The sequence below is a fragment of the Symphalangus syndactylus genome, chromosome 6 (genome assembly GCF_028878055.3).
Source record: "Symphalangus syndactylus isolate Jambi chromosome 6, NHGRI_mSymSyn1-v2.1_pri, whole genome shotgun sequence".
Classification (NCBI taxonomy): Eukaryota; Metazoa; Chordata; class Mammalia; order Primates; family Hylobatidae; genus Symphalangus; species Symphalangus syndactylus.
The window spans coordinates 65,953,644-65,979,599 of NC_072428.2; the positions used below are offsets into that span (position 1 = coordinate 65,953,644).

At 39.5% G+C, this 25,956-nt stretch overlaps 1 protein-coding gene across 5 annotated transcripts in view; it reads right to left on the reverse strand.

Moving 5' to 3' along the window:
• The window catches only part of DLG2 (discs large MAGUK scaffold protein 2), a 2,194,174-nt gene that overhangs the window by 1,704,965 nt on the left and 463,253 nt on the right, over positions 1–25,956 (reverse strand). For all 5 annotated transcript variants that reach the window (XM_055281255.2, XM_055281254.2, XM_055281252.2 and 2 more), the window contains one exon: positions 14,476–14,571. In XM_055281255.2, coding sequence (XP_055137230.1) covers positions 14,476–14,571 — 96 coding nt within the window. The remainder of the gene's footprint in view (positions 1–14,475; positions 14,572–25,956) is intronic.

Here is a 25,956-nt window from a genome sequence, read left to right on the forward strand (position 1 = left end):
ATTAAAGAGAATGTCCTTTTCCCAATATTATGTTCTTGACACCTTTGTCAAAATTGAGTTCATGGTAAATGTATGGATTTATTTCTGGGTTCTCTATTCTATTCCATTGATCTACGTGTCTGTTTTTATGCCAATATTATACAGGTTTGGTTACTACAGCTCTGCAGTATAATTTAAAGTCAGGTAATGTAATTCCTCCAGCTTTGTTCTTTTTGTTGCCCATAATGGCTTTGGCAATCCTGGGTCTATAGTGGTTCCATACAAATTTTAGGATTACTTTGTTATTTCTGTGAAGAATGTCATTGTTATTTTGATAGGGATTTCACTGAACATATAGATTGCTTTGAGTGGTATGAACACTTTAACAATACTGATTTCTCCAATCCATTAACACAGAATATCTTCCCATTTTTTGTGCCTTCTTCAATTCCTTTTACTAATGTTTTATAATTTTCACTGAAGAGATCATTTACTTCTGTGATTAAAATTTATTCCTAGGTATATTATTTTACTTGTAGTTATTGTAAATGGGTTTTTTTATTGGTTTTTCAGATTGTTCATTGTTAACATTTAGAAATGCTAATGCTTTTTGTATGTTGATTTTGTATCCTGCAATTGTACTGAATTTATTCTTCAGTTCCATTAGTACAGTTTTTTGGTGGAATTTTTAGATTTTTCTAAATAGAAGATCGTATCAGCTATGAATAACAATAATTTGACTTCTTTCATTCCAATTTGGATGCCCTTTATTTTTTTTCTCTAAATGAGAGAAATTAAATATTACTTAGAGTAATTTAAAAATTTAATTAGAGTAATTAAATATTACTCTAGCTAGGACTTCCAGTGCTATATTGAATAGCAGTGGTAAAAATGGGCATCCTTGTCTTGTTATATATCTTAGAGAAAAGGCTTTTAATTTTTCCCCTTCAGTATGGTACTATGTAGGAGTGTAGCATACATAGATTTTATTGTGTTGAGGTATGTTCCCTCTATGCCACATTTTTTAGCATTTTTATCATGAAGAGATGTTGAATTTTATTGAATGCTTTTCAACATCAAATGAAATATGGTTTTATCCTTCATTCTGTCAATATGATGTATTACATTGATTGATTTCTGTATGTTGAGACATCTGTGCATCCCTGGACGAACCTCACTTGGTCTTGATGAATGATCCTTTTAATTTGTTACTGAATTTGGTTTGTGAGTATTTTGTTGAGGATTTTTGCATCCATGTTCATCAGAGATATTTGCCTATAGTTTTCTTTTTTGATGTGTCTTTCTCCGGTTTTGGCATCGTGGTAATACTAGCCTCATGAAGTGAGTTTGGAAGTGCTCCTTCCTCCTAGATTTTTTCAAATCGTTTGAGTAGGATTGGTATTAGCTCTTTAATTATGTTCTTTAATTAGTTCTTTAATTAGACTTAATTATGACTTCTGTCTCATTACTTGTTATTGGTCTATTCTGGTTTCAGATTTCTTCACGGTTGAATCTTGGTAGGTTGTATGTGTCTAGAAATTTATTTATTCTAGGTTTTCCAATTCTTTGGCATATAGTTGTTGATAGTATCCCTAATGATCTTTTGAATTTCTGTGATATCAGTTGTAATGTCATGTTTTTCATCTGATTTTATTTTGGGGTGTCTTCTCTCTTTTGTTCTCAGTCTGGCTAAAAGTTTGTTGATTTACTAATTTTTGCTTGTTTTGCTTTTGCTTTTCTAGTCCTTACAATGCATCATTAGGTTATTTATTTGAAATTTCTCTACTTTTTAATGCAGGTGCTTATTGGTATACTTCCATCTTAGAATTGCTTTTGCTATATCCCATAAGTTTATGTATGTTGTGTTTCCATTTTCATTTGTTTCATAAAATCTTAAAATTTCCTTCCTAATTTCTTCATTGACCTACTTGTCACTCAGGAGCATATTGTTTAATTTCTATGTGTTTGTATACTTTCCAAAGTTCCTCTTCTTACTGATTTTTAGTTTTATTCCATAGTGGTCAGAAAAGATATTTAATATAATTTCAATGTTTTGAACATTTTAAGACTCATTTTGTGCCTTAACATATGGTCTATCATTGAGAATGACCCATGTGCTGACAGAAAGAATGTGCATTCTGCAGCTTTTGGATAAAATGTTCTGTAATATCTATTAGGCCCATTTGGTTGACAGTATAGATTAAGTCTGATGTTTCTTTGTTGATTTTCTGTCTGGATGATGTGTTCAGTGCTGAAAATGGGGTGTTTAGCTCTCCAGCTAGTATTGTATTGTGGTCTTTCTCTCTCTTTAGCCTTAATAATATTTGTTTTATATATATGGGTGCTCTAGTGTTGGGTGCATATACATTTATAATTGTTATATCCTCTTGCCAAATGGAATCCTTTATCATTATATAATGTGCTTCTTTGTCTCTTCCTTTAGTTCCTATCTTAGAATTTATTCTATCCAAGTATAGCTATTCCTGCTCTTTCTTAGTTTACATTTGTGCAGAATATCTTTTTCCATCCCTTTAATTTCACTCTATAGGTGAAGTGAGTTTTGTAGGCAGCATGTAATTGGGTCTTTTTTTTTTTTTAAAATCAGTTTAGCCACTTTATGTTTTTCTTTGGAAAGTTTAGTCCATTTATAGTAAACGTTATTATTGATAGGTAAGAACTTACTCCTCCCATTTTGTTATTTGTTTTCTGGTTACTTTGTGGTCTTCTCTTCTCTCCTTCCTTCCTGTCTTCCTTTGTGTAAAAGTGATTTTCTCTGGAAGTATGTTCTAATTTCTTGCTTTTACTTTTCGGTGTATCTGTTGTGGGTTTTTTTGATCCAAGGTTACCATGAAGCTTGCAAATAATATCTTGTAAAAAATAATTTTAAACTAATGACAACCTAACTCTGATTTCAAAAACAATGCACAAGCAAAGAGAAAACTTAAAAAAAAAACTCTACATTTTATCCTCCATATTCTTTGACTTTCAGTTGTTTCTATTTTTTTATACTATTTCTTAGAAATATGTTGTAGTTATTATTTTTGATTAGTTTGTCTTTTACTATTCCTATTCAAGATATGAGTGGTTTACACACCACAATTACAGTGTTGAAGTATTCTGTATTTGGCTGTGTATTTGCTGTTACCAGTGAGTTTTGTACCATCAGATGATTTCTTACTGTTTGTTAATGGCCTTTTCTTTTAAAGAACTCTCTTTATCATTGCTCTTAGGACAAGTCCACTGTTGATGAAATCCCTCAGCTTTTATTTGACTTGTAAAGTTTTATTTTTCCTTCATGTTTGAAGGCTATTTTCCCCGGATATGCTATTCTAGGATAAAAGTTGTTTTATTTTTTTTTTCCCTCAGCACTTTAAATATGTCATGCCCCTCTATCTTGGACTGTCAGATTTCCACCGAAAAGTCTGTTGCCAGATGTATGCTCCCTTGCATGTTGCTTGTTCCTTTTCTCTTGCTTCATTTAGGATCCTTTCTTTAGCCTTTGGAAATTTGATTATTAAATGTGTTGAAGTAGTCTTATGTGGATTAAATCTGCTTAATTTTCCATGACCTTCTTGTACCTAATAATATTTTTTCTAGGTTTGGAAATTTCTGTTATTATTTCTTTAAAAAAACTTTCTTACCTGATCTCTTTCTTTACTTCCTCCTTAAGGTCAATACATTTTACATTTTCCCTTTTGAGACTGTTTTCTAGATCTCATAGGTTTGCTTCATTCTTTTTATTATTTTTTTCTTCTTTCCCCCATGACTGTTTTTTATACAGCCTGTCTTCAATCTCACCAACTTTTCCTTCTGCTTGATCAATTCTACTCTTCAGAGATTCGAAAGCATTTTTCATTTTGACAATAGAAATTTTTTAGCTGCAGAACTTCTGCTTGATTATTTAAAAAATTATTTCAATCTGTTTGTTAAATTTCTGTGATAAGATTTTGAATCCCTTCTCTGTGTTATCTTGATGTTCACTGAGCTTTCTCAAACAACTACTTTGAATTATCTTTCTGAAAGTTCATATATTTCCACCACCCTAGAATTGGTCACTGGTGACTTATTTAGTTTGTTTAGTAAATCAGGTTTTCCTGGATGTTCTTGATGCTTGTGGATGTTTATTAATATCTGGGTATTTAGAAGTTAGGTATTTATTTTAAGCTCGCAGTCTCTTAAGGAGATAGGTGCAAACAAGGATAGCTTGTTTGCACCTATCCTTCTTGAGAAGGGTTTCCAGGTATTCAAATGGAATTGGGTGTGGTAATCTAAGTCTTTGGTCACTGAAGCCATATCAACACTGGGAGATACCCCAGAACTAGTAATGCTGTAATTCTTGCAGACTCCTAGAGGTACCACCTTGGTAGCCTTGGGTAAGATCTGGGGAATTCCCTGGATTACTGGTCAGCAGTCTCTCATTCTCTTCCCTCACTTCTCACTTTCCCCAAACAGAAGTCTGTCTGTCTGTCTGTCTCTCTCTCTCTCTCCTGAGCTTCCTGGAGTTAGGGGAGTGGTGGCATAAGTACTCCCATGGCTATCACAGCCAGGACTATGCTGGATAATACCTGAAGGCATCACAGTATTTGGGTCTTATCCAAGGTCCATGGCTACTATTTCCTGGCTGCTGCTGATGTTTCTTCAATGTCCAAGGGCTCTTTAGTCAGCAGGTGGCATATTCAGCCATGAAGGGGTCCCTCCCGTCAGGGGAACAGGTTCCCTTCTAGCCAAGGGTAGGTCTGGAGATGCCATCCAGGAGCTAGGACCTGGAATTAAGGGTTTCAGGAATCTGCGTGGTGCTTTATTTTACTGTGGCTGAGCTGGTACCCAGGTTGCAAGATGTCCTCTGTACTTTTTCTTCTGCTTTCCCAAAGTATAAGGAGTCTTTCCCAAGCTGGATGCCTGGAATTAGGGAGGGGTAGCACAAACACTCCCTTGGGTGTGACAACTAGTGTCTCACTGGGCTTCATGTACCCCCAGTCCACTGGCCCCAAGCCCAGAGCAGTGCCAGGACTTATCCAAGGACTGCAGACCTTGTTACCTGACTGACATTCAAATTTATCTAGGACATTAGGCTACTTTAGTCAGCCAATGGTGGAGCTACCCCAAACTCAAGTTCCTACCACTGGGGTGGAGAATTCTCCTTTGAATGGGGCTAGTCTAAATGCTTCATCTGTGGACACTGGTGGAATTTTGCCCTATGTTGTATTCTGCTGTGAGAGGGCAGAATTGAATTCCAATGCAATGTCTCACAATCACTTCACTCTCTCTCCTACAAACACACAGATTTTCTGCATACATGCCATGGGTTGGGGAAGGGTGGTATAGGCAATGCAAAATTGTCTTTCCTACCTTCTTTAGTGCCTCTTTCCTTGATATAATATTTAAGGCAGCTACTGCGATCACTCACCTAACCTTTGGTTCTTATGAAGGTGCTTTCTTGCACGGATAGTTATTCAATTTGGTGTTCCTGCAGGGGGGATAATCACTGGAGTGTTCTATTCAGCCATCTTGCTTTGCCTCCCTCCTATCTATTGACTTTTTGATAAAGCCATCCTAATGAGCGTGAGGTAGTTTCTCATTGTAGTTTTGATTTGCATTTCCCTGATGATTAATAATGTTTAACCTCTTTTTATATACCCATTGGACATTTCTGTCTTCTTTGAAGAAATATCCATCCAAGTCTTTTGCCCATGTTTTAATTAGTTATTTGTTTTTCCACTACTGAGTTGTATAAATTCTTTATAAATTTTGGATATTAACCCCTTATCTAATATATGACTTGCAAATAACCATTAACTTTTCATTTACCAATTATGAATTTTGATGTGCATAATATCATTAAGTATACATAACCAGTGACTTAAGTATAATTTTACAGGTAAAGAAACTCAGACTAAGAAAAATTGACTTGCCCAAAGTTATTTAGCTACTGACTTGATGAACCAGTATGGTCAATATTCTTTTATTTTATTTTACTTTAAGTTTCAGGATACAAACGCAGAATGTGCAGATTTGTTACATAGGTATACATGTGCCATGGGTTGCTGCACCTGTCAACCAATCATCTAGGTCTTAAATCCCACATGCATTAGCTATTTGTCCTAATGCTCTCCCTCCCCTTGCCCCCCACCCCCTGACTGGCCCTGGTGTGTGTTATTCCCCACACTGTATCCATGTGTTCTCATTGTTCAACTCCCACTGATGAGTGAGAACATGTGATGTTTGGTTTTCTGTTCTTGTGTTAGTTTGCTGAGGATGATGGCTTCTAGCTTCATCCATGTCCCTGCAAAAGACATTATCTCATTCCTTTCTATGGCTGTATAGTATTCCATGGTGTGTATGTACCACATTTTCTTTATCCAATCTGTCATTGATGGGCATTTGGGTTGGTTCTATGTCTTTGCTATTGTGAATAGTGCTGCAATAAAGATACATGTGCATGTATCTTTATAACAGAATGATTTATATTCCTTTGGGTATACACCTAGTAATGGGACTGCTGGGTCAAATGGTATTTCTGGTTGTAGATTTTTGAGGAATTGGCACACTGTCTTCCACAATGGTTGAACTAACTTACATTCCCACCAAGAATGTGAAAGTATTCCTGTTTCTCCACAGCCTCACCAGCATCTATTGTTTATTGCTTTTTAATAACTGCCATTCTGACTGGCATGAGATGGTACCTCATTGTGGTTTTGATTTCCATTTCTCTAATGATCAGTGACATTGAGCTTTAATGCATATGTTTGTTGGCTGCATAAATGTATTTTGAGAAGTGTCTGTTCATGTCCTTTGCCCACGTTTTAATGGGGTTGCTTTTTTCTTGTAAATTTCTTTAAGTTCCTTGTAGATTCTGGATATTAGCCCTTTGTCAGATGGGTAGCTTGCAAAAATTTGCTCCCATTCTATAGGTTGCCTGTTTGCTCTGATGATAGTTTCCTTTGCTATGCAGAAGCTCTGTAGTTTAATTAGATCCCATTTGTCAATTTTGGCTTTTGCTGCTATTACTTTTGGCATGTTCATCACGAAGTCTTTGCCCATACCTATGTCCTGAATGGTATTCAGAGGTGACAGCGTGCTGGCAGTCCTCACAGCCTTCACTCGCTCTCGGTGTGCCTCCTCTGCCTGGGCTCCCACTTTGGCAGCACTTGAGGAGCCCTTCAGCCCACCGCTGCACTGTGGGAGCCCCTTTCTGGGCTGGCCAAGGCCAGAGCCGGCTCCCTCAGCTTGCAGGGAGGTGTGGAGGGAGAGGCGCCAGCGGGAAGCAGGGCTGCACGCGGCGCTTGCGAGCCAGCTGGAGTTCCAGGTGGGCGTGAGCTTGGCAGGCCCCTCACTCGGATCAGCTGGCCGGCCCTGCCGGCCCCGGGCAATGAGGGACTTAGCACCCTGGCCAGCAGCTGTGGAGGGTGTACTGGGTCACCCAGGAGTGCCAGCCCACCGGCGCTGTGCTCGATTTCTTGCCAGGCCTTAGCTGCCTTCCCGCAGGGCAGGCCTCAGGACTGCAGCCCACCATGCCTGAGCCTTCTCCCACCTCCGTGGGCTCCTGTGCAGCCCGAGCCTCCCCGACGAGCGCCGCCCCCTGCTCCACGGCGCCCAGTCCCATTGACCACCCAAGGGCTGAGGAGTGCGAGCGCACAGCGTGGGACTAGCAGGCAGCTCCACCTGCAGCCCTGGTGCAGGATCCACTGGGTGAAGCCAGCTGGGCTCCTGAGTCTGGTAGAGATGTGGAGAACCTTTATGTCTAGCTCAGGGATTGTAAATATACCAATCAGCACCCTGTGTCTAGCTCAGGGTCTGTGAATGCACCAGTTGACACTCTGTATCTAGCTACTCTGGTGGGGCCTTGGAGAACCTTTATGTCTAGCTCAAGGATTGTAAATACACCAATCGGCACTCTGTATCTAGCTGCTCTGGTGGGGCCTTGGAGAACCTTCGTGTCCATACTCTGTATCTAACTGATCTGATGGGGACGTGGAGAACCTTTATGTCTAGCTCAGGGATAGTAAATGCACCAATCAGCGCCCTGTCAAAACAGACCACTCGGCTCTACCAATCAGCAGGACGTGGGTGGGGCCAGATAGGAATAAAAGCAGGCTGCCCGAGCCAGCAGTGGCAACCCGCTCAGGTCCCCTTCCACACTGTGGAAGCTTTGTTCTTTTGCTCTTTGCAATAAATCTTGCTACTGCTCACTCTTTGGGTCCACACTGCTTTTATGAGCTATAACACTCACTGTGAAGGTCTGCAGCTTCACTCCTGAAGCCAGAGAGACCACGAGCCCACCAGAAGGAATGAACAACTCCACATGTGCCGCTTTAAGAACTGTAACACTCACCGTGAAGGTCTGCAGCTTCACTCCTGAGCCAGTGAGACCACGAACCCACCAGAAGGAAGAAACTCCGAACACATCCGAACATCAGAAGGAACAAACTCCAGACACGCCACCTTAAGAGCTGTAACGCTCACTGCAAGGGTCCGCGGCTTCATTCTTGAAGTCAGTGAGACCAAGAACCCACCAGTTCTGGACACAGTATTGCCTACGTTTTTATCCAAGGTTTTTATGGTTTGGGGTTTACATTTAAGTATTTAACCCATCTTGAGTTAATTTTTGTATAAAGTATAAGGAAGGGGTCAAGTTTCAATTTTCTGCCTATGGCTAGCCAGTTTTCCCAGCATCATTTATTAAATACGGAATCCTTTCCCCATTGCTTGCTTTTGTCTGGTTTGTTAAAGATCACATGGTTGTAGATGTGTGGTGTTGTTTCTGAGGTCTCTGTCCTGTTCCCTTAGTCTATATGTCTGTTTTGGTACCAGTACCATGCTGTTTTGGCTACTGTAGGCTTGTAGTATAGTTTGAAGTCAGGTAGCATGATGCCTCCAGCTTTGTTCTTTTTGTTCAGGATTGTGTTGGCTATATGGGCTTTTTTTTTTTTTTTTTTGGTTCCATATGAAATTTAGTTTTTTTCTAATTCTGTGAAGAATGTCAATAGTATTTTGATGGCAATAGCATTGAATCTATAAAGTACTTTGAGCAGTATGGCCATTTTCATGATATTGATTCTTCCTATCCATTAGAATGGAATGTATACTTGTTTGTGTCATCTCTTATTTCAGTATCGTGAATATTCTATTGACCAAGTGGATGAAACAGGATAAATCTTGATTATCTGATGCCACTTCCCATCCCATCGTTGTTCTAATAATCTTCTGCACTTTGAAAATCACTGAACTCATTGATCCAGGTAGTAAATACCATAAACTTCAATGTTTGATCCTAAGTGCTCTATATCTGAACAGAATATACTTCATTGTTTTCAAGCAAGTATAAAAAACAGAATCCTAAATACAGTTGTATTCAATTAATATAATATCATTTCTGTAGTGTTTGTGTTGCTTTAGAGACAGTAAACAAATACATTAACATTGGATTGATTAGTTAAATAAAGCTTTATAAATATATGAGACTTAACAAAATTCAAACTTGACCAGATGGAATGAGCTACCTTGGGAGGTGGTATATATCCTATAACTTGAGGCTTTCCAGCAGATGATAGAATCCCTTTTAGCAGAGTGACAATAAACATAATTTAAAACCAAGGAGAGTCACTACTCTGTATTGCCATTAAAATTACCTTTAATCCTGATTCTGTAATATTTTCAAACTTGGCCCTCTGGGAAGATTAACTCAAAAACATCAGTTTTTAATTTTTTTTTTGTTTTTTTCTTTTGAGACGGAGTCTCGCTCAGTCGCCCAGGCTGGAGTGCAGTGGTGTAATCTGGGCTCACTGCAAGCTCTGCCTCCTGAGTTCACGCCATTCTCCTGCCTCGGCCTCCCGAGTAGCTGGGACTACAGGCATCCACCACTATGCTCGGCTAATTTTTTTGTATTTTTAGTAGAGACAGGGTTTCACCATGTTAGCCAGGATGGTCTCGATCTCCTGACCTCGTGATCCTCCTGTCTCAGCCAAAGTGCTGGGATTACAGGCATCAGCCACCGTGCCCAGCCTCAGTTTTTAAATTATTATTGTAACGTAAGAAGAACCACATAACCTTAAATTTATAATATTGGCCACTCTTAAGTGTAGAGTTCAATAGTGTTAAGTATATTACATTGTTGTGAAACAGATACCTAGATGAGTTTTTCATCTTGAAAAACTGAAACTGTATACCCAATAAACATTAATTCCCCCTCCCTCATCTCTCCAGCCCTAGGCAACCACCTCTCTACTTTCTGTTTCTATGAGTCTGCCTACTTGAGATACTTCATAGGAGTGGAATCATACAGTGCTTGTCCTTTTGTGACTGGCTTATTTTGCTTAGCATAATGCCCTCAAGGTCCATTCATGTTAGCATATGATAGGATTTCCTTTTGTTCCTAAGGCTACATAGTGTGTGTGTGTGTGTGTGTGTGTGTGTTTGTATAACATTTTCTTTATCCATTCTTCTGTTAACGGACATTTGGGTTGCTTCCACCACTTAACTACTGCAAATAAGGCTGTGATGATTATGGCTGTGTAAATATTTCTTCAAGGTCCTGCTTTGAATTCTTTTGGATATTTACCCAGAGGTGGAACTACTGGATCATACGGTATTTCTATTTTTAAGGTTTTCAAGAATCTTTATACTGTTTTCCATAATGGTGGCACCATTCCCACCAACAGTGTACAAGCATTTCAATTTCTCCACATCTTTATCAACACATTATTTTGTTATTTTGACAGCAGGCATCCTAATGGGTGTGAGATGATTTTTAATTGTGGTTTTGATTGACATTTCCCTCATGATTAGTGGGTTGAACATTTTTCATAGATGTGTTGGCCATTTGTATATTTTCTTTGGAGAATTTTCTATTCAAGTCTTTTGTCCATTTTTAATTGTGTTACTTGTTATTTGTTGTTGAGTTGTAGAAGTTCTTTATACATTCTGGATATAAAGCCTTCACGTGTATATGATTTGCAAATACTTTCTCCAGTTCCATTGGTTGTCTTTTCACTCTGGTGATTTTTTTCTTTGATGTACAGAAGTCTTTAAGTTTGATGCAGTAGAATTTGTTTATTTTTGCTTTCAGTTTCCTGTGCTTCTGGTGTTATATTCAAGAAATTGTTGCCAAATCCAATGTGTCCTGACATTTTTCTATTAGTTTTATAATTTAAATCTTATATTTTCTATAGGTGTTATAGAGTTTAAAGTCTTACTTATATCTTTAATCCATTTTGAGTTAATTTTTGTATATGGTATAAAGCAAGGGCCCAACTTTATCTTTTGCATGTAGATATCCAGTTTTCCCAACACCATTTGTTAAAGAAACTATCCTTTCCCCAGTGGTAGTCCTAGCTCCCTTACTTAAAGTAATTTGCCATATATGCAAGGGTCTATTTCTGGGATCTACATTCTGTTTCATTGATGAATATATCTATCTGTCTTTATGGCAGTATGACACCATCTTGATTACTGTTGCTTTGTAGTAAGCTATGAAATCAGGATGTCTGAGGCTTCTAAGTTTGTTCTTATTCTCCAAAATTGATTAGGCTATTTAGTGTCTTGGAACTATCACTTTTAAAATAAGGATCATGGGAAGCATTTAATGTAAACACATAGAGACCAAGGGATTCTCATTCTGCTCTCATTCCATAAAACAAACAAACATAAAAACCTTCTATCCCACAGCTGAGTGGCATTCAGAAAAAGAAGTTCCCTTCTAAATATCAGAAAGAACAGTTACCAGAAAAATAGAGCTGAGCTACAAAATTATTGTTAATTAGAAGGTGCAGCTATTTAACAGAGTACAAATATACACTATAGCCTAAAAATAATTAAGAGCAATGCTGAAATTCTCTAAAATACATGATCATTCTATTCTATCGAAGCAAACAAATGTATTATAATAGAACTCATAAGTTATTTATTTATTTATTTTTATTTATTTTTTTTTTCAGGTGGAGTCTTTCCCTGTCACCCATGCTGGAGTTCAGTGGCTCTATCTCAGCTCACTACAACCTCTGCCTCCCAGGTTCAAGTGATTCTCCTGCCTCAGCCTCCTAAGTAGCTGGGATTATAGGCACACACCACCACACTTGGCTAATTTTTGTATTTAGTAGAGATGGGGTTTCACCATGTTGGCCAGGCTGGTCTCAAACTCCTGGTCTCAGGTGATCCACCCACCTCGGCCTCTCAAAGTGCTGGGATTACAGGCATGGGCTACTGCACCCGGCCTCATAAATTATTAGTATCTAATCAGTCTCTCACTTTAGATTAGGGTTTAGATTAGGAAACTGAGGCACACAGATAGTCTAAGTGACTTGCCCAAGAACACTCAAATAGTAAGTGTACAAAGACAATAATCTAACATCTCTGTTTCCAGTTATGACTTACTCTTACACGATTCTTCCTCCTCAGTCTGATATGTGTCCTACAGTCAAATGTGTTTCTACCTTGTTACCTCTCTGTTCTTACTGAAAGAAACCTAACTTTCTGCCCCACCCATTGTAGTACGTGCATGGTATTTACTTAGTCTCTTAATCAACCAGTTCTAATTCATAAGATTCGCTAGACTGTTTTCTGCTGAAAAAGACAAAGTATCAAACAACTAAAACAGTATCTAAAACAAAATATTCCTGAAGGCATTTAGTGCTCTACTCATTTCTCCAATTGCATGCAATATCTAGAGCATTTACCTATCAATCCTTTCATATATAACTATCCCATTTCATCCTCTTTATATTCCTATAGTATAGTAACAATAGGTATAATCTCATTTTATCTCATTTCAGGCACAATAAAAAGTCATTTAATGTGCCTGAGGTCACATGACTAATTTGTGATAGAGCCAAGATACAAATCCTGGTCTCTGACTTTGGATCTTTTGTTCATTCCATTCTATCACACTGTCCTACTTTTGATATTAGACTTAGTTCTCAACAAATATGCCCCATCTCCTCTAAAGGTATTTTCTTAGTTGTTCCCATGTTATTTCAAATTTAAGATGTCATAATTGAATTATTTAACTCTATCTATCCATTAGTCAGCTTTCCTCCAAATAACCCCATTTTTGTGCTGATACCACCTAACTCTCAATTTACTTAGTCACCAAGTCCTGTCAATTATTTCTTTAAGATTCCTCATTTCTCTGTAAGCTGATTAAAAATTTTCGTTGTGGCCGGGCGTGGTGGCTCACGCCTGTAATCCCAGCACTTTGGGAGGCCGAGGCGGGCAGATCACGAGGTCAGGAGATCGAGACCATCCTGGCTAACACAGTGAAACCCCATCTCTACTAAAAATACAAAAAATTAGCCGGGTGAGGTGACGGGTGCCTGTAGTCCCAGCTACTCGGGAGGCTGAGGCAGGAGAATGGCGTGAACCCCAGGGGGTGGAGCCTGCAGTGAGCCGAGATCGCGCCACTGCACTCCAGCCTGGGCAACAGCGAGACTCTGTCTCAAAAAAAAAAAAAAAAAAAATTTTTTCGTTGTTTCTCACTAGAACTCTGGAATATCAAATCTCCAAGCTTTACGTTTTGCATATTAGGTTTATTTAAACACAGAAGATACCCCTAAAAAATACTCCCAATTATTTTAAATTGTTCAAAGGAAATAACAGGAATAAAGAAAACCATATTAAATATGAAGTATTTATTCCTCATTAAAGGTCTAAAGTTTTCATTAATATCTTCATTTTTATTTTCCAATGTTAATAAAAATATCAACTCAATAAAATAAATGCAAAACTTGCAATTAATTTCAATAGCATGAATAGCTACTATTTGCCAAGCAGTACTAAGCATGTTCATATTCAAGATCTCATTAAAATTTCAAAAGTACCCTATAAGATGAGGAAAGGGAAGTTTTTAGCATTTAAGCAGCATAAGCTAGCAATATACTCTCCAACTATGAAAACAAATGTTTCTCTAATATATTTTTCAGCATTTATTTAATTTAGCTGCCTGGAAGGTTGGCACATTTGTATCCCACTTAAGACTAATGACTTCATTTTCAGGAAGTAAAAATACAAATATCCTTGCGAAGAGCCAGGAAGTACAAAAATGTGTTTTCTAAGTATTCATGAGCCCAGCATGGATGTCCACCCTCCCTCTCTTCTTTTGGGAAAAAAGAAAACAGTCTCATTGCCAAATTAGGTAACTTCCTTTCCTAGAAGCACATTTAGTATTTTATTACTGTCTCAAATAGTTAACATCTTCTAGGTTAAACAAAAGTATTTTTCAAGAGAGGAAAAGTGAAATAGCTTACAAAATGATTGTGTGATAACCGGCACTTAAAGACTACATACTAAAACACAGAACCCAAAATGAAACACACAACTACTCAAAATGATACACATTCAGTGTCAGCTCAGAAGCCTGAGAACCCAATATGCTGACCAGGCCAAAGCTAGAAATTAGGTTACACATTTTCTTTTCTTTCTTTAACACTACTAGCACTATCCACAGAGAACAAGACAAATTTTACCCATGAAACCTAGTAAGAAAGAAAACAGTGTAACACTTACAGTTGTCGTCTCATCAGTTTCATTTTCAAAACACTGATTTTCTCTATTTTGCTCAATACATGAAGCATTTTCCTTTGATCCACTGCAATCTGTAGGCTAAAATAAAAGTTTAAAAAATCAATACTCCTTTTTTATTTTCTGCCATGTATATTGTTTTCAAACTTTGAATATACACATTAAAATATCTAAGGCCTGAATAAATATTATTAGATGTTGCTTATTTCAATTTTAGCATATGAATGTACTATCTAACCCATTTTTATATTGCTCCCAAAGAGAAAACATAAAATGGGACAGTTATTCAAAGGCCAATTTTAAATTTCAAAGGTTTCCAGCAGGGAGTGTTGAACATGGGCTATTCAAAAGTAAATTGATGATCTGGTTAAAGCTGAGCATGGTTAATGGGAAGATGAAGATAGAGGGCTGATTTCACTTTATGTAAGTTCTCATTCTTGGAGAAATCTCTATGGAAGCTATTGGAGCTCTCAGAACTAGCAGTGGCATTGACTGCCTTTGCTTTGGGCTATCTTTTTATAACTACAGCTTTAGATGATAAAAATAATGTCTACATTCAAAGCAAAAGGTAGGTTTGCTTACAGGCCATTATAAAATAGATGTTACCTAAACTGAGGGAACACAACCTACAACATGACCCATTGCGTATGACTGTATCATGTGACCATCTTTGCCATGCACTGTAAAAATTGGGGCTTGAGAAATTGGTACAAGAAAATGTTGATACTCTACTGCTGTTGTTGCAAGTAATTAGTCTCTGCCCTGTGATTCTTTTGGCAGCATCGATGAAATTGTGGCAGACTAAATTCTTAGTTCGCAAGTAGGATACAATCTTAGACTCCTCACAGTTCTTGACAGTGACAAGGATGGAATGCTGACAGATTCATAGTGTTCTGGAAGAGGAAGGATCAGAGACTTCTAGGCTGATGAAAGGGATTTGTGGAACATCTTTAGGAACTGGGTAGTAAACATGCTGACCACACTGAATGTTCAACTGCCTAATAAGAATTCCTCACTTTAGGCCAGGCACAATGTCTCATGCCTGTAATCTCAGCACTTTAGAAGGCCAAGGAGAATGGATTACCTGAGGTCAGGAGTTTGAGACCAGCCTGGCCAATGTGGAGAAACCCTATCTCTACTAAAAATATAAAAATTAGCCGGGTGTGGTGGCATGCACCTGTAATCCCAGCTACTCGAGAGGCTGAGGCAGGAGAGTCACTTGAACCAGGGAGGTGGAGGTTGCAGTGAGCCACTGCGCTCCAGCCTGGGTGACTGAGCAAGACTCTGTCTCAAAAAAAAAAAAAAAAATCCCTCACTTTAATGCACGTTAATGAGGAGAAATTTCTGAAGTGGTTGCAGGCTAAGACAGTTCCCAAAGGGTTTTTGCCAACTCTCCACTGGCTAGGAGAACTTCCTCACCAACCTAGCAGTCAGCCTCAGTTTCTAAGATTCACTCTAAAAGGAGTGAGTGAGCAGAAATTTCCACCCCTTTTCAGGCAATAGCTATAGAGACATGTACCTGCACTGATTGTGAAAGAGAAATTTGCAACTACTGTGGACAGAAAGATTTATCTGATTCTAGTCTATTGCAGACGCTCCTCTTCTCTGCTCCTGTAGTTTACATCTATCACTGTAATTAGCATATTGTATTATAAATTACATAAATGTATATGTATATATGTGTGTGTGTGCACATGTATGTGTCTATCTGTGTTTATCTGTCCCATTAGAGTATCTTGTAAGACAAGCAGGATATCTTACTGTTTTTCAGTCTCTAGGATAAATACATATTTGTTTAATGAATGAAAAATAAAGATTAGATGAAAACTTGATACACAGACAGATGAACAAACTGAGAAGATGTGTCATCTCATGAAGAGCAATGTCAGGCTCAACCACCTTGGGATACCCAGGTAGCCTCTGTATCAGAAACATAGAGCTCTTTATTTTGTGCTCCCCTCTTTTGGCCACTCCTCTTTGGTCCCATGAACTATGCAAACAAATCAGGGCCGTCAATCTGACTGTATCTCTCACGTAGATATACATAGTAAGGACCTGTCCTCTGATGAGACCCACTGGAATCAAGATGCTGATTGAGCCTGCACTGCCACAATTGCTAATTGGATCCATCAACATATTGAACATGGCGGCACATCCACCATCATAGACTAAGCACAAAGTAAAAGACTGCTTCCCAGGCAGAGGCTACTTGGGTGTCCTAAGGTGGTTGAGCTTGGCATTTCTCTTAGCCAGATCAGAGCCCTTATTCATTGTTCGTATATTTGTTCATCTATCTATGCATCTCTTTGTGATGGTTAATACTGAGTGTCAACTTGATCAGATTGAAGGATGTAAAGTATTGATCCTGAATGTGTCTGTGAGGTTGTTGCCAAAAAAGATTAACATTTGAGTGAGTGGGCTGGGAAAGGCAGACTCATCCTTAATCTGGGTGGGCACCATCTAATCAGCTGCCAATGCAGCTAGAATATAAAGCAGGCAGAAAAAAGTGAAAAGATTAGACTGGCCCAGCCTCCCAGCCTACATCCTTCTCCCATGCTAGATGCTTCCTGCCCTTGAACATTGGACTCCAAGTTCTTCAGTTTAGGGACTCGGACTGGCTTTCCTTGCTCCTCAGCTTGCAGATAGCCTATTGTGGGACCTTGTGATCATATTAGTTAATATTTAATAAACTCATATATATATATATATATATATATATATATGTGGTTGTAGAGGAATAGAATATTAAGAATGAAGTCCTTTCATTGGTTTGGGGGTTTCTGGAGTTGGCTGCTTAACATGATTAGACCCAAAAATGCTAAGGACTCTACTTCTAGTAGCAAACACTGATAGTCCTTGGCATTAACTGTTTAGAGAGTTATGCAAGATTAATGGATTTGACATACCTGATTCACCATTCATGAGAGGCAAGGAGTTTAGTGACTCTATACATGACACGTTTGACTATATGTGGAGAATCAAGGAATATAATGAAGCTGATTGGTTGCTCCTGAGTTCAGTGGACAAAGTGATGAAAAGAAATGATGAAATCAGGGATTCTAACTACCAGCTTCAGAAGCAGATACTGAGTCTCAAATCTGCTAAGATTACCCTGAGTGAAAGTCTTATCTCCTGTAGAGAAAGATATGAAATTGTGGGAAAACAGACACAAGCCCTTAAAGTAAGGGCACGGATTGGAAAAGAATGGGACCCTGTAACTTGGAATGGCAATGTTTGGAAGGTCTCTCATGAAGCTGGGGACACTGAGTTTATAAACTCTGATGAACATTTTTTTGCCAGAAGAAACAGCTTCCCCATTCCCAGTAGTGGCAACATCCCCTCCCTGACCCACGCTGCCATCAGCCTTTCCACCTTTGTCTGAGGAGATAAACCCCGCACTGCCTAAGAAAACAGTGATGGCTCCCCTGAGGCAGTTGCCAGGCAAGATAATGTTGATTCTCCTCAGGAGACACCCCCAACAGCCCTGTTTGCTTCTAGACTTATAACTAGGCTGACCTCTCAGTGGGCCCTAGAGGTGAAGTTCAGAGTGTGACCTATGAGGAGGTACACTATACTCAAAAAGAACTACTTGAATTTTCTAATTTATATAAACAGAAATCTGAAGAACAGGTATGGGAATGGATATTAAGGGTGTGGGATAATGGTGGAAGGAACAAAGAATTGGATCAGGCTAATTTATTGATCCAGCCCCACTAAGTAGGGACTCTACATTTAATGTTGCAGCTCAAGTGAAAAAAAAACGTTGTAATAATTTGTTCAGTTAGCTGAAATATGGATTAAAAGATAACCCACTGTGAGCGAGCTGGAAATGCCTCATCTCCTTTGGTTTAATGTAGAGGAAGGGATCCAAAGGCTTAGGGATATTGGAATGGTGGAGTAGATTAGTCACTTTAGATCTACTCATCCCAGCTGGGAGGGTCCAGAAGATACATTCTTGACCAATGCCTTGCAAAATAGATTCATGAGGGCAGCACCTGTATCTTTGAAGGGCCCTGTAATTGCTCTTCTCTGTATGTCAGATCTAACAGTGGGAACCACAGTCACTCAACTACAAAATTTAAATACAGTGGGAATAATGGGATCCCGAGGTGACAGGGGCCAAGCGATAGCACTCAACCTTCAAAGGCAAGGTGGGCATAGCTACCATAATGGACAGCAGAGGCAAAATGGCAATCAGAATACTCTGACTCGTGTAGAGCTCTGGCACTGGCTAATCATATTGTTTCTAGAAGTGAAATTGATAGGAAGCCTACTGCATTCCTACTTAATGTATACAAGCAGACTTCTAGGCCAAATGGACAAAAGACTAACTTGAATTACAAAAACAGAATCACAGCCACTCAATCAATTTCCAGACTTGAGTCTGTTTACAGACCCAGAACCCCTTGAATGAAGGAGAGGCCGGGTCCCCTTGAGGAAGGACCCTACTACACTACCAACAATTTATACTGTTAATTTTTCTCTCTCCTTCCTCAAGGAGACCTCTGGCCTTTTACCAGGGTATCTGTGCACTGGGGAAAGGAAAATGTTCAGACATTTCAGGGATTACTGGACACTGGCTCTGAACTGACATTGATTTCAGGGGACCCAAAAGGTCATTGTGGTCCTCCAGTTAAAGTAGGGGCTTATAGAGGTCAGGTAATTAATGGAGTTTTAGCTTGGGTCTGACTTACAGTGGATCCGGACTCATCCTGTGGTCATTTCTGCAGTGCCAGAATGCATAATTGGCATAGACATACTTGCAAGCTAGCAGAACCTCCACATTGGCTCCCTGACTGGTAGGGTGAGGGCTATTATGGTGGGAATGCCAAATGGAAACCATTAGAGTTCCCTCTACCTAGAAAAACAGTAAATCAAAAACAATATTGTATCCCTGGAGGGACTGTGGAGATTAATGCCAACACCAAGGACTTGAAAGATGCAGGGGTGGTAATTCCCACTACATCCCCATTCAACTCTCCTATTTGGCCTGTGCAGAAGACAGATGGATCTTGGAGAATGACAGTGGATTATTGTAAGCTTAACCAAGTGGTGACTCCAATTGCAGCTGCTGTACCTGATGTGGTTTCATTGCTTGAGCAAATTAACTCCTGGTACCTGCTATGCAGCCATTGACTTGGTAAATGACTTTTTCTCCATTCCTGTTCCTAAAGCCCATCAGAAACAATTTGCCTTCAGCTGTCAATGTTAACAATAGACCTTTACTGTCCTACCTCAGGGGTATATCAACTCTCCATCTCTGTGTCATAATCTTATTCGGAGAGAACTTGATAGCTTTTTGCTTCCACAAGATACCACAATGGCTCATTACATTGATGACATTATGCTGATTGGATCCAGTGAGCAAGAAGTAGCAAACACACCGGACTTACTGGTGAGACATTTGCATGCCAGAGGATGGGAAATAAATCTAACTAAAATTCAGAGAACTTCTACCTTAGTGAAATTTCTAGGGGTCCAGTGGTGTGGGGCCTGTCAAGATATTCCTTCTAAGGTAAAAATTAAGTTGCTGCATTTGATGCCTCCTACAACCAAGGAGGAGGCACAATGCCTGGTGGGTGTACTTGGATTTTGGAAGCAACACATTCCTCATTTAGGTGTCTTACTCTGGCCCATTTATTGAGTGACTGCCAGTTTTGAGTGCATTCCAGAACAGGAGAAGCCTCTGCAACAGGTCCAGGCTGCTGTACAAGCTGCTCTGCCATTTGCGCCATATGACCCAGCAGACCCAATGGTGCTTGAGATGTCAGGGGCAGATAGGGATGCTGTTTGCAGCCTTCAGCAGGCACCCATAGGTGAATCACAGCAGAGGCTTCTAGGATTTTGGAGCAAGGTTCTGCCATCTTCTGCAGGTAAGTACTCTCCTTTTGAGAGACAGCTCTTGGCCTGTTATTGGGCTTTAGTGGAAACTGAACGTTTGACTATGGGTCATCAAGTTGCCATGAGACCTGAACTGCCTATCATGAACTAAGTGCTTTCTGACCCATCTAGCCATGGAGTGGGTCATGCACAGCAGCATTCCATCAGCAAATGAAAGTGGTATATACGTGTTTAAGCTCAAGGATGTCTTGAAGGCACAAGTTACATGAGGAAGTGGCTCAAATGCCTATGGTATCCACTCCTGCTACCCTGCCTTCTGTCCCCCAGCCTGCACCAATGGCCTCATGGGGAGTTCCCTATGATCAGTTGATAGAGGAAAACACTAGCGCCTGGTTCACAGATGGTTCTGCACAATTATGTAGGCACCACCCGAAGTGGACAGCTGCAGCACTACAATCCCTTTTTAGGACATCGCTGAAGGTCAAGAGTGAAGGGAAATCTTCCCAGTGGACAGAAGTTCAAGCAGTGTACATGGTTCCACACTTTGCATGGAAGGAGAAATGACCAGATGTGTGATTATATGCTGACTCATGGGCTGTAGCCAATGGTTTGGCTGGATGGTCAGGGACTTGGAAGAAGCATGATTGGAAAATTGGTGACAAAGAAATCTGGGGAAGGGGTATGTGGATGGATCTCTGAGTGGTCAAAAACTATGAAGATATTCGTATCCCATGGGATTGCTCTCCAGTGAGTGACCTCAGCAAAAGAGGATTTTAATAATCAAGTGGATAGGATGACCTGTTCTGTGGACATCACTCAGCCTCTTTTCACAGCCACCTGTCATTGGCCAGTGGGCCCATGAACAAAGTGGCCATGGTGGTAGGGATGGAGGTTATACATGGGCTCAGCAACATGCACTTCTACTCACCAAGGCTGATCTGCCTGGCTATGGCCACTGCTGAGTGTCCAATTCGCCAACAGCAGAGACCAACACCAAGCCCTTGATATGGCACCATTCCTCAGGATGATCAGCCAGCTACCTGGTGTCAGGTTGATTATATTGGACCTCTTCCATCATGGAAAGGGCAGAGGTTTACCCTCACTGGAATAGACAGTTATTCCGGATAAGGGTTTGCCTATCCTGCACGTAATTCTTCTACCAAGACTACCATCTGTGGACTCACGGAATGCCTTATCCACTGTCATGGTATTCCACATAGCATTGCCTCTGACCAAGGCACTCACTTTACAGCTAAAGAACTGTGGTAGTGGGCTCATGCTCCCGCTCACTGGTCTTACCATGTTCCCCATCATCCTGAAACAGCTGGACTGACAGAATGGTGGAATATCCTTTTGATGTCACAATTACAACACCAACAAGGTGACAATACTTTGCAGGGCTTGGCCAAAGTTCTCCAGAAGGTAGTGTATGCTCTGAATCAGCATCCAATATATGCTACTGTTTCTCCCATAGCCAGGATTCACAGGTCCAGGAATCAAGGGGTGGAAGTGGAAGTGGCACCATTCATCATCACCCCTAGTGATCCACTAGCAAAATTTTTGCCCCTGTTCCTGCAACATTACATTCTGCTGGCCTAGAGGTCTTAGTTCAAGAGTGACAAATGCTGCCACCAGGAGACACAATGATTCCATTAACCTGGAAGTTAAAATTGCCACCTGGACACTTTGGGCTCCTCCCACTTTTAAGTCAACAGGCTAAGAAGGGAGTTATAGTGTTGGTTGGGGTGACTAACCCGGACTATCAAGATGAAATCAGTGCACTACTCCACAAGGGAAGGAAGTCTATGCGCGGAATACAGGAGATCCATCAGGGCGTGTCTTAGTATTACCATGCCCTGTGATTAAGGTCAATGGGAAATGACAACAGCCCAATCCAGGAAGGACTACAAATGGCCCAGACCCTTCAGGGATGAAGGTTTGGGTGACTCCATCAGGAAAAAAAAAAAAAAAAAACACAACCTGCTGAGGTGCTTGCTGAAGGCAAAGGGAATACACAATGATTAGTAGAAGAAAGTAGTCATCAATACCAGCTGCAAGAATGAGGACTGTAATTGTCATGAGTATTTCCTCCTACTTTTGTTAAAAACATGTGTATGCATACATACACTTGTAATAAGAAAATATCTTCATTTTATTTCCTTTTTCCTTTATTATGTGACGTAAAATTTATTGCCTTTATATCAGCATCGAAGTACTGTTAACTTTATGTAATAGTATTTGGGTTGGGGATTGGTGCATTTCCAGTTGTACGAAGAATAGTTGTATTATGTTAGATGTAATTATGGCCTTATTATTGTCTTTATTTGAAGATTATGTATGATCTCAGGAGATGTATGTGGGTTCAAGTTGACAAGGGGTGGACTTCTGATGGTTAATACTGAGTGTTAACTTAATTGGATTGAAGAATGCAAAGTATTGATCCTGGGTGTGTCTGTGAGGTTGTTGCCAAAGGAGATGAACATTTGAGTCAGTGGGCTGGGAAAGGCAGACCCACCCTTAATCTGGGTAGGCACCATCTAATAACTGCCAGCACAGCTAGAATATAAAGCAGGCAAAACAATGTGAAAAGACTAGACTGGCCTAGTTTCCCAGCCTACATCCTTCTCCCATACTGGATGCTTCCTACCCTTGGACATCAGACTCCAAGTTCTTCAGTTTTGGGACTCTGACTGGCTTTCCTGTAGACAACCTATTGTGGGACCTTGTGATTGTGTGAGTTCATACTTAATAAACTCCCCTTTATATATTTTATATATACACACACACACACACAAACGTATACATACAATTAGTTCTGTCCCTGTAGAGAACCCCAACTAATACACTATCTGATTTAATCTTTTATTTTTTTCATTAATTAAGCAACTATTTTTTGATCTCTGGAGACAAAATGACATTAATATGGACTGCCTGTCCTCTGAGGAACTCTAATTGGCCAGAGAAATATAAAAATATGTAATTTATATTACATATATAGATCACGATAATAGAAAGTATGGGAGGAGCATCTATATTAGACTGTGGAATCATGAAGGCTTCCTGAAAGATGTAACACTGAAATAATACTGAAGACAAAGGAGGTTATCTAGGCAAGTAGGAGTATTCAATCTAATAGAAAATAGTGTGGGCTTGAAAGGCAGCATGCTTTGAAGGAAAAGGCATGGATTTTAGAGTAAGAAAGAAATTGATTAAAATCCTTTCACTTCCACCTACTATCTATGTGGAATGGAGGCAATATTTAAATTCTATGACTATCATCATTGAAAATATGGAGATAGTGCCACCCATTGCATAGGGTCTTCTTCCACTTTACTAACCATCCTATAGCTGAGTTGGACGCCTTGGATTGCAGGGGAGAAAAAAATAGCTTTCCTCTACCCTCCTACATTCTTTGGCTGAGTTACAAATTAAATTGACATAAGGCAGCTTAACTGGAGAGACATTATTCTAATAACATGTGTACCCATGTATGCATGGGAGTCTCACAAAAACATGAAACTCAAATAAGGGACAGAATTCCCTTATTCCCCAGATTGAAGCTTATTTAGCATTCTGAGCTACAGAAAGAAATAAAGGCTTGGGGTTTCTGTGGTTGGTGAAGCCAAATTATAGAAAGGTGAGGGGAAGAAATGTATAGTGAATAAAGGTTGCCTTGTTATGCAGATCAAAGTCTCTCAACTGATAGAAGTTGTCACAGAGTAACTCTCTGACACAAATATGTTTACTAATGAAAATCTCCTGTATAAATAGGAATTTCCTTCATAAAAGGGGAGTTTTTCAATGCTACTTCAGTGTCTGTAGTTTCACAAAATAACCAGCTTTAAAGAAATCAGTATGCCAAAGAGGAATATTTGGGGCTGGTACTCTGGTCTCCTACAGTCATATTTTTGGGTGGCATACCCTGGGCCCCAGTGAGATTTACAACCTTCCTACCTCATACCAGATGTTGTCCCATATATACATACATACAAAGCACTCAGTCTCAATATCATGACTGATTCTCTAAATGTTTATGTTTCCACCATTACTCCATCCCCTGGTAACTTGCTGTCAATTATGCGCTCATAGAAATAGTAAATTTCTTCTATGCTTCTATTCTTCCTTCATTTAAAAATGGACCCTGATCACTTCAAAACTTTAATCTATCTCAGACTTTCTCCTCTCTACAGTCAATTCTGTTGAAAGACATAATAGAAGTAGTAATAGCAACAATAAAACCAAATCATTTAATGAAAAGTTACAATAAGCTAGGCCTCTCTTCAAGGATATTGATATATATTTTATGTGCATTAACTCATTAGATTAAAAAGCATCTTATGAAATAGGCTTATGATCTTTATTTTCTGGGTGAGAAAACAATCTATTTCTGCCTGAATGAAAAGCCTACGTAACTAACTAATACACTAAACTCCTGAGCCACTTTCTTACTGCCCACGCATCCTTTCAAATTGTGGTTCCCAGACCAGCAGCATCAGCACCACCCACAATGTCTTAGCAAGATCAACTCTTCAACCTACTGAATCAAACCAGTAGGGGTGGGGATCTAAAGTCTGTGTTTCTATGAGCTCTCCAGGTGATTCTGACACATGCTAGTTTGAAAACCTCTGATCTAGTTAACAAATGTTAAATTATTCCAAGTTAGCAAGGTATAAGACACATTTAGGAAGAGATAGATGATTCTCGGCACAATGGAAAATTAATGCCTGCCCAATGAGTGCAGTCTCTAGTCACTTCCAAACATTTGTTGCCAGATGTTTAAAACTATCAAGAGAACTTAGAAGTCTGAACTTTTATGTGAAATATCTTGACTTCTAAATGTTGACAACACAAAAAAGAGGTTGTGAGAGGCCATTGTTTTGGACTGAGTTCCTTCACTAGGCCCCAAAAGACCAGACCAAATCAGAATGGAGTCGTTCATGCTAGGTATCACATAATCAAACTGACCTTTAAAATGGGACAGTTTTCTAAAGAACAAGAGATTCACAGCAACCCATTAGAAGAGGCCCCATGGGCCCATCTAAGTAAACTGGCCTGATAAGAACGTCTCCTCTGTTTTAACTCTACAAGGAAAGTAGTTTGAAATGACCAGTCTCCTTTTTATTCCTTATTTCTGCTTCTTTCAGCTCCTTTCTGCCTATAAGGTCAATAGGCTCTGCTCAGCTCATCAGAACACCTTTTTACTTCATAGATGGAATGCTGCCTGATTTCAACAAATTTAATGATCAAACTGGTTTTCAGGAAATTTTGTTCTTTGACAGCAACTATATATTTTTAAAATACCATCTGAGCTAACATACAATAGGCCAAATAAAACATAAACCTGTGCTGCAGTTTGCATAAGGGCAGCCAGTTTGCAACCTCTGTATTAATCCTCAAATGCTGCCTTCTCTTCCCTGAATACTGAACTCTTAAAACTCACCAAGAACCTCCTAGTCCTCACTGTCTTCCTAGTTCTGTCCAAATGAAAAGCCTATGCAAGTAACTACTACACTAAACTCCTAAACCACATCTTTACTGCCCACTCATCTTTTCAAATTGTGGTCCCCAGACCAGCAGCATCAGCACCACCCAGAGATTTGTTAGAATCTTTCTCTTTCTTTAGTC